At 38.0% G+C, this 14,658-nt stretch overlaps 1 protein-coding gene across 38 annotated transcripts in view; it reads left to right on the top strand.

Annotated features, from left to right (window-relative positions):
* Positions 1 to 14,658, top strand: part of LOC308068900 (titin-like) — a 240,935-nt gene that overhangs the window by 172,345 nt on the left and 53,932 nt on the right. For 37 of the 38 annotated variants that reach the window (XM_080400329.1, XM_080400320.1, XM_080400322.1 and 34 more), the window contains 24 exons: positions 108 to 256; positions 342 to 374; positions 474 to 603; positions 705 to 1,004; positions 1,092 to 1,409; positions 1,500 to 1,796; positions 1,905 to 2,204; positions 2,900 to 3,214; positions 3,311 to 3,459; positions 4,303 to 4,453; positions 4,545 to 4,826; positions 4,917 to 5,612; positions 5,731 to 6,012; positions 6,445 to 6,744; positions 6,843 to 7,145; positions 7,258 to 7,566; positions 7,650 to 7,931; positions 8,167 to 8,466; positions 8,608 to 8,901; positions 8,998 to 11,964; positions 12,066 to 12,386; positions 12,505 to 12,789; positions 12,996 to 13,295; positions 13,610 to 13,912. In XM_080400329.1, coding sequence (XP_080256455.1) covers positions 108 to 256; positions 342 to 374; positions 474 to 603; positions 705 to 1,004; positions 1,092 to 1,409; positions 1,500 to 1,796; positions 1,905 to 2,204; positions 2,900 to 3,214; positions 3,311 to 3,459; positions 4,303 to 4,453; positions 4,545 to 4,826; positions 4,917 to 5,612; positions 5,731 to 6,012; positions 6,445 to 6,744; positions 6,843 to 7,145; positions 7,258 to 7,566; positions 7,650 to 7,931; positions 8,167 to 8,466; positions 8,608 to 8,901; positions 8,998 to 11,964; positions 12,066 to 12,386; positions 12,505 to 12,789; positions 12,996 to 13,295; positions 13,610 to 13,912 — 9,366 coding nt within the window. The remainder of the gene's footprint in view (positions 1 to 107; positions 257 to 341; positions 375 to 473; positions 604 to 704; positions 1,005 to 1,091; positions 1,410 to 1,499; positions 1,797 to 1,904; positions 2,205 to 2,899; positions 3,215 to 3,310; positions 3,460 to 4,302; positions 4,454 to 4,544; positions 4,827 to 4,916; positions 5,613 to 5,730; positions 6,013 to 6,444; positions 6,745 to 6,842; positions 7,146 to 7,257; positions 7,567 to 7,649; positions 7,932 to 8,166; positions 8,467 to 8,607; positions 8,902 to 8,997; positions 11,965 to 12,065; positions 12,387 to 12,504; positions 12,790 to 12,995; positions 13,296 to 13,609; positions 13,913 to 14,658) is intronic. The other variant, XM_080400321.1, reaches the window with a different exon arrangement.

Genomic DNA, 14,658 nt, shown 5'->3' on the forward strand with positions numbered 1-14,658 from the left:
CTCACATAAACATGGATTCCGCATGTTTGTGTGGGGTTTTAGCTCAGTGCTGACAAAAATTTACTTTCAGTAGCTTTTGAAATTTATATATTGAAATACTTTTGCAGAGGAACCAGAAATCTTCCTTGATATTGGAGCACAGGATTTCCTCTCTTGTCGTGCTGGCACGACAATTAAAATCCCAGCTGTTATCAAGGGTCGTCCAGTTCCAAAATCATTTTGGGAGTTTGAAGGAAAAGCAAAGACAACAGCAAAGGTTAGTAAAATAAAAGCTTTTTTCTACCTGTGTTTCTAGACATTTAAGCCTATCCCCTCTTATGTTTATTTCCCTTTGTTTATAGGAGGGTGGTCATAATGTACCTGAAGAAGCTCAGGTAAAGCACACAATTTTTGTAAGTTTACTATTGTTGCATTTTTCAAACATAAATATGTGAAGTTGATCTATAACTTTTCTTTCTTTCTATAATACACAGGTGGAAGCAACTGATACGCGTTCAGTGATTATCATCCCAGAGTGCAACAGAAGTCATTCTGGACGATACAGTATTACAGCAAAGAACAAAGCAGGACAAAAAACTGTGCATGTCAGAGTCAATGTCCTTGGTATGGCTTACACATATCAAAGTATTCAAATAGTAGGGTTTAGTTGTATTTTTCAACATACTTACGTAAATTTGTTTCTGTTGTGCTTTTTACCTTAATAGATGTTCCAGGTCCACCAAAAGACCTAAAAGTAAGTGATATCACAAGAGGTAGTTGTAAACTTTCATGGAAGATGCCAGATGATGATGGTGGAGATAGAATCAGAGGCTATGTTATAGAGAAAAGAACTATTGATGGGAAGGCCTGGACTAAAGTCAATGCAAACTGTGGAAGTACTTCCTTTGTTGTACCTGATCTCATATCTGGACAAGAGTATTTCTTCCGGGTACGTGCAGAAAACCGTTTTGGTGTTGGCCCTCCTGCTGAAACCATCCAACGGACTACAGCCAGGGATCCAATCCGTAAGTAAAATCAAAGTAAAATAAATTCTTTAAAACCAGATGGTATTGTACAGTGGATTTATTCACATTTTTGTTCTGTTTGTGAAGATCCTCCTGATCCACCTATTAAACTAAAGATTGGCCTTGTAACCAAGAACACAGTGAGCTTGACATGGAAACCACCAAAGAATGATGGTGGAGCTCCTGTTACACATTACAATGTTGAATGTCTCCGCTGGGATCGTACTGGAGAAGTGAAAGAGACTTGGAAGCAATGCAACAGACGTGACGTGGAAGAAACAAAGTTTACTGTTGAGGATCTTGTAGAAGGCGGAGAATACGAATTCAGAGTCAAAGCTGTAAATATAGCAGGTCCCAGTAGGCCATCAGCCACTGTTGGTCCACTTGTTGTCAAAGACCAGACATGTAAGTAATAACTGGTATCAGTAAATACAAATTTCATTTTAAAATTATGTAGTATTTTTGTATGTTAATTTTTTCAACATTTCATTGTAGGCCCACCATCTATTGAACTCAAAGAATTTATGGAGGTTGAAGAAGGAACAGATGTTAACATTGTGGCCAAAATAAAGGGTGTGCCCTTCCCCACATTAACATGGCTAAAAGCTTCTCCAAAGAAACCAGATGACAAAACACCTGTGCTGTATGATCAGCATGTCAACAAGATTGTTGGTGACGATACTTGCACTTTATTGATTCAACAGTCTCGCAGAAGTGATACAGGCTTATATACTATAACAGCTGTAAATAATCTGGGAACTGCTTCAAAGGAGATGAGACTAAATGTTCTGGGTAGATATCAATAACTCTTGTACATTGCATTAATTGATAGCGTTCATGTGATGCTTTATTTTAATAGCATTCAAATTAATTCTTCTTTATAAAAAATGTATGTTTTAGGTCGTCCTGGACCTCCAGTGGGACCTATTAAATTCGAATCCATTTTGGCTGATAAAATGACAATATCATGGCTTCCTCCATTAGACGATGGTGGTTCTAAGATTACAAACTATGTCATAGAGAAAAAAGAAGCAAATAGAAGGACATGGGTACCTGTTACTAATGAGCCTAAGGAATGCTTATTCACTGTTCCCAAGTTGATGGAAGGCCATGAATATGTGTTCCGCATTATGGCACAGAACAAGTATGGTATTGGAGAACCTTTGGATAGTGAACCAGAAACAGCACGAAACCTTTTCAGTAAGTAGGAATATGCTTTCAAATTATGCCAGTCATTTTCATATGCTGGTATGTGTACAGCATCTGTTAAATACTACTGCTACTTTTCTCAATTCACATAAATAAATTTTCTAGAATAGCTTGAAGAGCTTTAGCATTAGTAGTTACTTCTTAAAAGCACATGCAGTACTTAAAAATACTTCCCCCCTCCTTGTTATATATTAAAATACAAACTCATGATTTTTTAAGGTTTAAATATACTAATAACGGTTATCTGATAAGATTCAGATAATTCTGTTGTATTTGAGACATTATTGACCTCAGAGATCAGGAAGAGTCAATTTTCTGCCTTAAGTTTTAAAAGAGAAATTAGGCAGAGTAGCTCTGATGTAGAAGGAATGTTAAGCTGGCAAGAGAAAATAATTTTTCAAACATCCAAGGTTAGGCTGGCCACTGAAATGAGGTACTGATCCAGGAACACAAGAAAAAGTCATTTTTGACAATTGTTATTTGAAGGAAAGATATTTTATGGTTCACAGAAGTATATGTACCTGAATAGGGATGGGAAGATGAATGAGGGAGAGTGTCTCATGCAGATAAGTAACTGTCTAATGCGGCTGTGACCATGTTAGTGCATGGGTCTATTTTTGCTCTCCAGCTACCTCCATCTTCCTTTAGCTTTTTTTTACAAATTATGTGTAAATTTCTTCCCACAGCTGTTCCTGGACCTTGCGACAAGCCAACAGTCAGCAGTATAACACGTGACTCAATGACTGTAAACTGGGAAGAACCAGAACATGATGGTGGCTCTCCTATTACTGGTTACTGGCTGGAGCGCAAAGAGACCACTGGGAAGAGATGGACGAGGGTTAACCGTGATCCTATCAAACCTATGACACTGGGGGTTTCATACAAAGTTACAGGTCTTATTGAAGGCTCTGAATATCAGTTCCGTGTTTCAGCTATCAATGCAGCTGGTGTTGGTCCACCAAGCATGCCATCTGATCCAGCAATTTGTAGAGATCCTATTGGTAAATATTTTAGATTCCTGTTGTTTAATTTGAAAATATTCAAATAATAACAAAGAATATATTGTTAAGATGTAATGGTATGATTATGTTTCTCAGCCCCACCTGGCCCTCCTATTCCAAAAGTTACTGATTGGACAAAGTCTTCTGTAGACTTGGAGTGGAGTCCACCACTAAAGGATGGCGGTTCTAGGGTCACTGGCTACATTGTTGAGTATAAAGAGGAAGGAACGGAGCAATGGGAACGGGTAGGTGGAAAACTATTACAGAATTTGCATTTCTTCTCTCTGTGTGTCCATCAAAATAAATCACACCAGAAAAGACATAGTTTACAGATTTTCACTATGCAAGTTATTTTCTTAAAGTTCATAACTTTGCACCATTATTATCTTCATATATTTAAAATGTAAGACTACACCCACCACAACATTGTTAATTTTGTAGTTTCCTAAATTTTTAAATTTCTGTTTAAAGATGTGAGAAAATATGTAGGTAATTTTTGATAAAAGAACAGAAGACAAGACCAAGTTAGAACTGGCACAAAAGTAAGTCTCACTGGTGCCAAATCATTTGCAACTACCATGACTCCACATTTTCCTACTTTTTTCAATAATGCATTACTGAAAATTTAACTAATGCATACCTTGGCTATTTTTTGTATCTCCATAAACACTTGAGTACATTTTAAATAATACCTAAATTCCCTGCACTGTTTCCAGGTAAACAGGCTTCATATTGGGGTTTAAAAAAAAACAAAGAATTCCTTTTGGTTTTGCCACTCTTACTTATATGACTTTATTTGTCCAATAATACATGTAATTTTTCTGAGACTACAGGCTGTTACAATTGGTGTAACATCCTTGTCTGTTAGAATTATTAAAAAAGTGAATCTTCAGAACAGCTTTTATGTCCGTGTCCTATATTTCTTTACATGGATTCTCAAGAATTCTTTGTGAGCAAGATTCATGTATGCTTAAAACTGCCTTGTGCTTGTAAATCTGAAACAACATCTGGTTTAAGATTAGTTTCAAACATCACAAAGAAATTGATGATACTTTAATGTTAGCTGACGTTACAATGTTTTCTTACAGGTAAAAGATAAAGAAGTTAGAGGAACTAAGTTCGTTGTGGCAGGATTAAAAGAAGGATGCTTTTACAAATTCAGAGTTAGAGCAGTGAACGCTGCTGGTATTGGAGAGCCTGGAGAAGTTACAGACATCATTGAAATGAAGGACAGAATTGGTATTTATGGTTTATGTTTATATTTTTAGTACCTTTAAGTCAAAGTAAGAAAAAAAAAAATTCATTTAATTTTTTTGTTCACCTCCCACAGTGGCTCCTGATATTAATTTGGATGCAAGTGTCAGGGACAGGATTGTTGTTCATGCTGGAGGAGTAATTCGGATCATAGCATATGTCTCAGGAAAACCAGCTCCAACAGTGACTTGGAGCAGAGATGACCGAGCTTTACCAGAAGAAGCCAAAATTGAAGAAACAGCTATTAGTTCTTCTTTGGTCATCAAGAATTGCAAAAGAAGCCATCAGGGTTTATACACTCTTCTTGCTAAAAATGCCGGTGGTGAGCGGAAGAAGACTATTATTGTTGATGTGCTAGGTAAATAGCAACCTCAGTCCTTGTGAACAAGTAAAATTTCATAACATTCAGCATGTAAACTTAAATATTCCATTTCTTCTTTGCTCTCAGATGTGCCAGGCCCAGTTGGAATGCCATTCCTTACTGAGAACCTAACCAATGACTCTTGTAAATTGACATGGTTTACTCCAGAAGATGATGGTGGTTCTCCTATTACCAACTACATAATCGAAAAACGTGAATCTGACCATAGAGCTTGGACTCCAGTAAGCTACACAGTTACAAGACAGAATGCTACTGTTCAGGGACTCACTGAAGGGAAAGCCTACTTTTTCCGAATTGCAGCTGAGAATATAATTGGCATGGGTCCGTTCACAGAGACAACAAAAGAGATTGTCATTAGAGATCCAATAAGTAAGTATACTTTGGGGTTTGGATTACTGTCATATGGGATGAATATGCAAAAAATGCATTTACCATATTTTTTTTTTTGTTTATTCACAGCTGTTCCTGACCGTCCAGAAGACCTGGAAGTAAAAGAAGTTACCAAGAACTCTGTTACATTAACTTGGAACCCTCCAAAATATAACGGAGGCTCAGATATCACCATGTATGTTCTAGAGAGCCGTCTCATTGGAAAAGAGAAATTCCACAGAGTGACAAAGGAGAAAATGCTTGATAGGAAATACACTGTAGGAGGCTTGAAAGAGGGTGATACCTATGAATATCGTGTGAGTGCTTGTAATATTGTGGGGCAAGGCAAGCCATCATTTTGCACAAAACCAATCACATGCAAGGATGAAATTGGTATGTATCTTTTTCATATTTCTTTTGAAAACAGTGATTATATTTACTGGTTCCTTACTTTTTCTTATTAAAATTGCTGACATTTGTGGGCATTGTGTTTTTTAATATTGTCTTTCAGCTCCTCCATCACTTGATCTTGACTTTAGAGACAAGCTTATTGTTCGGGTTGGTGAAGCTTTCAGCCTGACGGGACGTTACTCAGGCAAGCCCACACCAAAGGTTACTTGGCTAAAGGATGATATTGTTGTCAAAGAAGATGACCGTACAAAGATCAAGACAACTCCTACAACTCTTTGCTTGGGGATACTAAAATCTGTTCGTGAAGACTCAGGCAAATACTGTGTTACTGTAGAGAATAGCACAGGATCAAGAAAAGGATTTTGTCAAGTTAATGTTGTTGGTAGGTTTTATTGAATAACACTATTGTCTGTCATTTTAAGTAGTGATTAGAATTCATTGAATTTATAAAATGTAATTATTAAAATGTATCCTTTATTACATTAATTTGATTTGCTGCATTCTCATTTGTACTGAAATACAATTTATTAATTTTAAGTACATAGTAAACTCTGGCTTAGTTTATTCAGCCTGAATAATTTAATGTCTGCATGCATTTAGAGAATGTCAACACTGTAGAAAACATAAATCACCAACTAACTTATAAGCAAACACGTATTAACAAGAATAGTCTTGAGGTCTTGATTCCTCCTTAAATCTGTGATGCCAGGTTTCTGATTTCATAATATATTTACTGTATTGACAACTGTTTAATCTATGCTGCTATGTAAAGTTCATATAAAAGCGTGGGTATGCCTTATTTTTTCTTAAACAGATCGCCCATCGCCTCCAGTAGGCCCAGTTGTATTTGATGAAGTTCATAAAGATCATATGGTAATTTCCTGGAAACCTCCATTAGATGATGGAGGCAGTGAAATTACAAATTACATTGTTGAGAAGAGGGATGCACACAGAGACCTGTGGATGCCGGTTACATCTGCCACAATTAAGACAACAAGCAAAATTCCGAAGCTGCTTGAAGGAAGAGATTATCAAATTAGAATTTATGCTGAAAATCTTTACGGGATAAGTGATCCGCTCATCTCTGATGAGATGAAAGCCAAGGACCGTTTCCGTATGTCATTCATTTGCAATCTTACTTTGACACTTTAATCTTTACTCTGTTTGTAGTGCTTATAAACCCTTTTTTTTTTTTCTTCCCCTGTCCCCAAGGTGTTCCTGATGCACCTGAGCAACCCATCATTAAGAATGTTACCAAAGACTCTGCAGTGGTGGTTTGGAACAAACCATATGATGGAGGCAAGCCAATAACAAACTATATTGTAGAAAAGAAGGAAACAATGGCTACGAGATGGGTCAGAGTTACTAAAGACCCAATTTTCCCCAGTACTCAGTTCAAAGTACCTGACCTCCTTGAAGGCTGTCAATATGAATTCCGTGTTTCAGCAGAAAATGAAATTGGTGTTGGTGATCCTAGTCCACCATCAAAGCCAATTTTTGCTAGAGATCCAATTGGTAAAGTATTAAATTTCATTTCTCATTGAAATTTCAATGTATTCTTCAGTTAGAAAAAAAATTTAATGGATTTCTTTTTCCCCATTTCTTTCTTTTTTTGTTTTTTAAACAGCAAAACCAAGTCCACCTATTAATCCAGAAGCAGTAGATAAAACTAAAAATTCAGTTGATTTGTCTTGGCAACCACCACGCCATGATGGTAATGGCAAGATAATAGGCTACATTGTTGAGTATCAGAAAGTTGGAGATGAAGAATGGAAAAAGGCTAATCTTACAGCAGATTCTTGTCCCGAAACAAAATACAAAGTCACTGGCCTTACTGAGGGTTTGACATACAAGTTCAGGGTCAAGGCAGTCAATGAAGCAGGTGAATCTGAACCAGCCTATGTTCCTGATCCAGTAGAAGTAAAGGACAGACTTGGTGAGTTTAATAAAATCAGATAAGTTTACCTAAGAGGGTTTTTTCCCCTCATTTTCTAAAAAAACATATCATTTTGATTTCAGAACCTCCTGAGCTGATACTTGATGCTAATATGGCCCGAGAACAGCATGTAAAAGCTGGAGATACTCTGAGGCTTAGTGCTGTTATTAAAGGTGTTCCATTCCCAAAAGTTTCTTGGAAGAAAGAAGATCGTGAAGTCTCACCCAAAGCTGATATTGAGGTTACAGGAGTTGGCAGTAAGCTTGAAATTCGTAACACTGTCCATGAAGACGGTGGAATTTACTCTCTGACAGTTGAAAATCCAGCTGGTTCAAAGACTGTTTCAGTAAAAGTTGTGGTCTTAGGTAATCTCTTTTATGTTCCTTTTATACTGCGTGGTTTTAGTCTATAATTAGAGATTAAGAAGTAATGGAATGCCTGGAAAATATCAAGAAACTAAGTTATAAGAAATACATAGAAAAAAAAAAAGGACTAAAAATTATACAAGATGCATTAATTTCTTGTGAAGTTTACTAAGTTTTGTAAAAAAAATGCTTTGGTTATCAAATAAGTAACAGTTTCAATTTTTGTCAATATTAGACAAGCCTGGTCCACCCAGAAATCTGCAAGTCAGTGAAGTTAGAAGCGATTCTTGCTATCTCACTTGGATGGAACCAGAAGATGATGGTGGCTCTGTCATTACCAACTATGTGGTGGAAAGGAAAGATGTAGCTTCTGCACAGTGGGTAGCCATCTCATCATCCTCCAAGAAACGCAGTCACATGGCAAAATATCTGGTGGAAGGGACTCAGTATGTCTTCCGAGTTGCAGCTGAGAATCAGTTTGGTAGAGGTCCATATGTGGAAACACTCAAGCCTATTAAAGCTATAGATCCACTGCGTAAGTGTTTTTAGGTTATATAATTTGTTCTGTTCCTATTGTTGGCAATTTTTTATCATCTTGTGGTATTAATGTGAACACAGTACACTGCTACCATAGATTGGTCATCTGAGTAACCATTTTGGTTTTGTATTTTAAAAGATCCTCCAGGACCACCAAAGAATCTACATCATGTAGATGTTGACAAGACTGAAGTTTCCCTTGTTTGGAATCGACCAGATCGTGATGGTGGTGCTGAGATAACTGGATATTTGGTGGAATATCAAGAAGATGGTGCAGATGAGTGGACAAAGTTCCAGACGGTCCCTATGCTAGACTGTGTTGTGACAGGCCTACAAAAAGGAAAAATATACAAATTCCGTGTGAAAGCTCAGAATATTGTTGGTCTTAGCCTTCCAGATACAACTATACCCATAGAGTGTCAAGAAAAACTAGGTAATTTTTAGTTTTTCTGTGGTTTTTGCTTATTCTTTATCTCTTTCTTTAAACATTTATCCTAAAAAAGTAATTTCTGTTTTTCTCTAATTTCAGTACCTCCATCTGTGGAACTAGATGTGAAGTTAATTGAAGGTCTTGTTGTTAAAGCTGGCACCACAGTGAGACTTCCTGCAATTATGAGAGGTGTGCCAGTTCCTACTGCAAAATGGGTTACTGATGACGTTGAAATTAAAACAGATGGCAGATACAAGATTGAGACTGACAATTATTCAACTGTACTTACCATCAAGGACTGTGTAAGAAAAGATACAGGAGAATATCTACTCACAGTGTCTAATGCAGCTGGCAGCAAAACTGTTGCTCTGCACCTTACAGTTCTGGATGTTCCTGGCCCACCAACTGGTCCTATTAATATTCTTGAAGTAACACCAGAACATATGGTTATTTCTTGGCGCCCTCCTAAAGATGATGGTGGGAGTCCTATAATAAATTATATTGTGGAGAAGCGTCAGTCAAAGAAGGAAACATGGGGAGTGGTTAGCTCTGGAACAAGTCACACAAAAATTAAGGTTCCACGACTGCAGAAAGGCTGTGAATATATTTTCCGTGTTCGGGCAGAAAATAAGATAGGCATTGGTGCACCGCTTGATTCAGAACCAACAGTTGCAAAACATATGTTTGATCCACCATCCCCACCTGGTAAACCAACTGTTTATGATGTTACAGAAAATGCTGCAACAGTGTCTTGGACCCTACCAAAATCTGATGGTGGAACTCCAATAACTGGTTATATACTTGAACGTCGGGAAGCATCTGGTAAATGGGTGCGTGTCAATAAGGCACCTATACTTGATATGAAATATAGAGTCACTGGTCTTTTTGAAGGCAACACATATGAATTCAGAGTATTTGCAGAAAACATGGTGGGCTTAAGCAAACCATCTCCAAGCTCTGATCCAATAAAAGCATCACGTCCTATCACTCCTCCCGGGCCACCTATAAATCCAAAATTAAAAGACAAAACCAAAGAAACAGCTGATCTTGTGTGGACAAAGCCCCTCAAGGATGGTGGCAGCCCAATTCTGGGATACATTGTGGAATGTCAGAAAACTGGAACTACACAGTGGAATAGGATTAATAAAGATGAACTCATTAGACAGTGTGCTTTCAGAGTACCTGGCTTAATAGAAGGAAATGAATACAAATTCCGAATAAAAGCTGTCAACATTGTGGGAGAGGGAGAACCAAGAGAACTGGCAGAAACTGTACTTGCAAAGGATATTCTTTCTCCTCCAGAAGTAAGCCTAGATGTGACCTGTCGGGACTTAATTACTGTCCGAGTAGGCCAAACAATCCGTATTGCTGGTAAAGTAAAAGGCAGGCCAGATCCTGACATAACGTGGTCTAAAGATGGCAAAGTACTAGTCCAAGAAAAGCGTGTTGAAATACTCCATGATCTACCTAATGTTGAACTGCAAGTGAAAGAAGCCAAAAGATCTGATCATGGCAAATATATTATAGCAGCTAAGAACAGCTGTGGACATGCTCAAGCTTTTGCTGTTGTTAATGTACTTGACAGACCTGGACCATGTCAGAACCTGAAAATAAGTTACGTCACAAAAGATTCTTGTATGATCACTTGGGAGAGTCCAGTGGATAATGGTGGCTCTGAAATTACAAATTACATAGTAGAGTACCGTCAACCTAACCAGAGGGGATGGTCAATTGTCTCCTCTGATATTGCTAAACGATTAGTAAAGGCAAATCTTATAGAGAACCGTGAATACTTCTTCAGAGTTTGTGCAGAAAACAAAATAGGTCCAGGTCCTTGCATTGAGACCAAGACTCCTATCCTTGCCATCAATCCTATTGACAAGCCCGGACCACCAGAAAATCTTCACATTGCAGAGAAAGGAAAGACATTTGTTTATCTGAAATGGAGAAGGCCAGATTATGATGGTGGAAGTCCCAATTTAAGTTATCATGTTGAGAGAAAATTGAAAGATTCAGATGAATGGGAAAGGGTTCACAAAGGCAGTATTAAGGAAACACACTACATGGTAGATAAATGTGTTGAAAATAAGATTTACCAATTCCGAGTTCAAACCAAGAATGAGGCAGGTGAAAGTGACTGGGTAAAAACAGCTGAAGTTGTTGTGAAGGAAGATCTGCAAAAACCAGTGCTAGACTTGAAGTTAAGTGGAGTGCTAACTGTCAAAGCAGGTGAAACAATTAGAATTGAGGCTGGAGTCAGAGGAAAACCACAGCCTGAAGTTGTATGGACAAAAGACAAAGATGCCACAGATCTAACCAGATCTCCAAGAGTCAGTATTGAAACAACTTCTGACACATCTAAGTTTGTTCTCACAAAATCAAGACGTAGTGATGGTGGGAAATATGTGATTACTGCAACTAACACAGCTGGCAGTTTTGTAGCATATGCTACTGTTATTGTCTTGGATAAACCAGGTCCTGTAAGAAACTTGAAAGTCACTGACATTTCAAGTGATAGATGTACTGTTACTTGGGACCCTCCAGAAGATGATGGTGGTTGTGAAATACAGAACTACATCCTGGAAAAATGTGAAAGCAAGCGTATGGTTTGGTCTACGTACTCTTCCTCTGTCCTAACGAACCATGCAAATGTGACACGGCTCATTGAAGGTAATGAATATATATTCAGAGTTCGTGCAGAGAATAAAATTGGCACCGGTCCACCAACAGAAACACAGCCAATTATTGCCAAAACGAAATATGATAGACCTGGACGCCCCGACCCTCCAGATGTCACAAGAGTTAGCAAAGACGAGATGACTGTAGTTTGGAATCCACCAGAATATGATGGTGGCAAATCAATTACAGGATACATTTTAGAGAAGAAAGAGAAACGATCGCTAAGATGGGTTCCTGTTACTAAGACTGCAATCCCAGAGAGACGCAAGAAGGTTACTAATCTCATCCCTGGTCATGAATATCAGTTCCGTGTCAGTGCAGAAAATGAAGTTGGACTTGGAGAACCAAGCTTGCCATCAAGACCTGTAGTAGCAAAAGATCCAATAGGTATGATACCACTGTATTCTACTGTAATTTTTTTAATGTTAACATAACAGATTGCTGGATTCACAACTGTGTTCTTATCTGTCATTTTTGTTGTCTTTCAGAACCACCTGGTCCTCCCACAAACTTGAGAGTGGTTGATAGCACAAAGAGTTCCATAACACTTGGCTGGGGAAAACCAGTGTATGATGGTGGTGCTCCAATTATTGGATATGTTGTGGAAATTAGACCAAAAGTTGAGGGTGCTGATCCTGAAGCAGGATGGAAACGATGCAATGTTGCTGCCCAAATTATTCATACAGAATTTACAGCCACCAGCCTCGATGAGAACCAATTATATGAGTTCAGAGTTTCTGCCCAAAACCAGGTTGGCCTTGGCCGACCAGCTGAACTGAAGGAAGCTGTGTCTCCCAAAGAAATACTTGGTGAGTTTTCCCATCCTTTTTATGAGTATTTACATACAGTCTTTTATTTGTACTAGGTTTGTTTTATTTTGTTTTGTGTGCTAAACTTTGCATTTTATTGTTTCATTTTGTCTTTCAGAACCTCCTGAGATTGAGTTGGATGCAAGCATGAGAAAGTTAGTGCTGGTCAGGGCAGGATGCCCTATTAGACTCTTTGCCATTGTTAGGGGTCGCCCAGCACCAAAAGTCACCTGGAGGAGAATGGGTATTGATAATGTTATCAGAAAAGGACAAGTTGATCTAGTTGACACTATGGCCTTCTGTGTCATTCCCAATTCAACACGTGATGACTCAGGCAAATATTCATTGACGCTTGTTAATGCAGCTGGAGAAAAAGCTGTATTTGTGAACGTCAGAGTGCTGGGTAAGTAATGACAGAAATATGTCTAGATAATTTTTTAACTACGTTGAATGTTCATTGCAGGAATTTTTATGACCCCCAGGTGCTACCGTTTTTAAGCACAACGGTATCAGCTGACACTAACTCCTCCTGTGTACGAAGCTGTTAGCCCCTTTAATTTTAACTTAATAAAGAAGAAAAGACTAGCATAAATTGAAATTTCTTTATAGATACTCCTGGACCTGTGTCGGACTTCAAGGTTTCAGATGTCACCAAGATGTCATGCCATCTTTCATGGGCACCTCCGGAGAATGATGGTGGTAGCCCAGTGACTCATTACATCCTGCAGAAACGTGAAGCTGACAGGAAGACCTGGGGAACAGTCACTGCAGAATTAAAGAAAACGAGTTTCCAAATAGCTAACCTTGTACCTGGAAATGAATATTTCTTTAGAGTAACAGCAGTAAATGAATATGGGTCAGGTGTTCCAACTGACATACCAAAACCAGTTCTAGCAACAGATCCCCTAAGTAAGTATGCCTTTATGCACATCTTCCATTTTTTCTCTAATTTTAATATTTTGCATTTTTTGAAAGCTGTTGTTTCTAAACTGGACAATACTACTAACTACTCAATGATAAACATAAATATTTCAGTATCAGTTTCTTTCAAATAATACAATCTATGAATACAGTACCTTTGCAATTGTAAAGAATGTTGCTCTTTTCCATAGTGTCCTTGTTGATTTAGCATGGACAGCATCCAATAACTCAGTAGGTAGTCAATAGTCAGAAAATCTGTTAAATTCAATGTTTAACGTGTTTGGGTTTTTTTCCTCTGAAAGGTGAACCTGATCCACCAAGAAAACTCGAAGTTACTGAAATTACGAAAAATAGTGCTACTTTAGGCTGGCTGCCACCACTACGTGATGGAGGTTCTAAAGTTGATGGATACATTGTTAGCTACAAAGAAGATGACCAACCAGCAGATCGCTGGACAGAATATTCAATTGTTAAAGATCTTTCCATTGTTGTAGCTGGCCTGAAAGAGGGAAAGAAATATAAGTTTAGAGTGGCAGCTAGAAATGCTGTAGGAGTAAGTTTGCCAAGAGAAGCTGAAGGAGTATTTGAAATTAAAGAACAACTCAGTAAGTAAAAATTTAAATACTACCTATGCTGCAATAGTCTGCTTTAATAATGAAATGACTAAGAATTCTAGTTCTTTGAGTGAGTTCCAGAAAGACATATGCTTTGTGAAGTCATCTGGAGGACTATGGTTAACTGTACTGAATGTTTTGACAGGTCAGAAAGGATGAGAGTTGACCTCTAATTCAGAAATATTAAAGAATTTTGCAGGTATGGTTTCAGTTGAGACCAGAAGATAGGAACTAAGGAGAAATAATAAATACCTTCAATGAACTTACAATGAGAGAGGAAAAGAGAGTGATAGTTTGAGAGATAAAAGAGGCCAGAAGTGACAGCTGTTTTAAGAGAAGAGGAAACAAGTTCTTTATATTGTAGAATTGTTTAAGAATGTCAAGCAAAAGGCAGGGAGCGCAGGTTGGCCTAATTAGGGTGGTAGGGTCCCTGAGGTACAGGAAGACATAGGGGTTAGAGGCAGATGAGAAAACCTTCTTCATTTGTGAAATGGAAAGAGGAAGAGAGAGGTACAGGAGCAAATGAGAAAACTAGCCAATGGCAGGAAGGAAAGTACATCAAACATATTACCAGGTTTCTTTTTTTAAGAAATCCGATGTTGTGCAAAAAGAAGTTGTAGAAGGGGCTCTGTCTGAAAAGTAATCCAAGGATATTAAAGGATTGACTGTGGAAATGGGTTTAGTTCAGTAGGAACTTCGGTCTGTCTTTTCTCCTCCTTCATATTTGTCTTGTAGAA

This window comes from Falco punctatus (assembly GCF_963210335.1).
Source record: "Falco punctatus genome assembly, chromosome: 8".
In the NCBI taxonomy this organism is placed as follows: Eukaryota; Metazoa; Chordata; class Aves; order Falconiformes; family Falconidae; genus Falco; species Falco punctatus.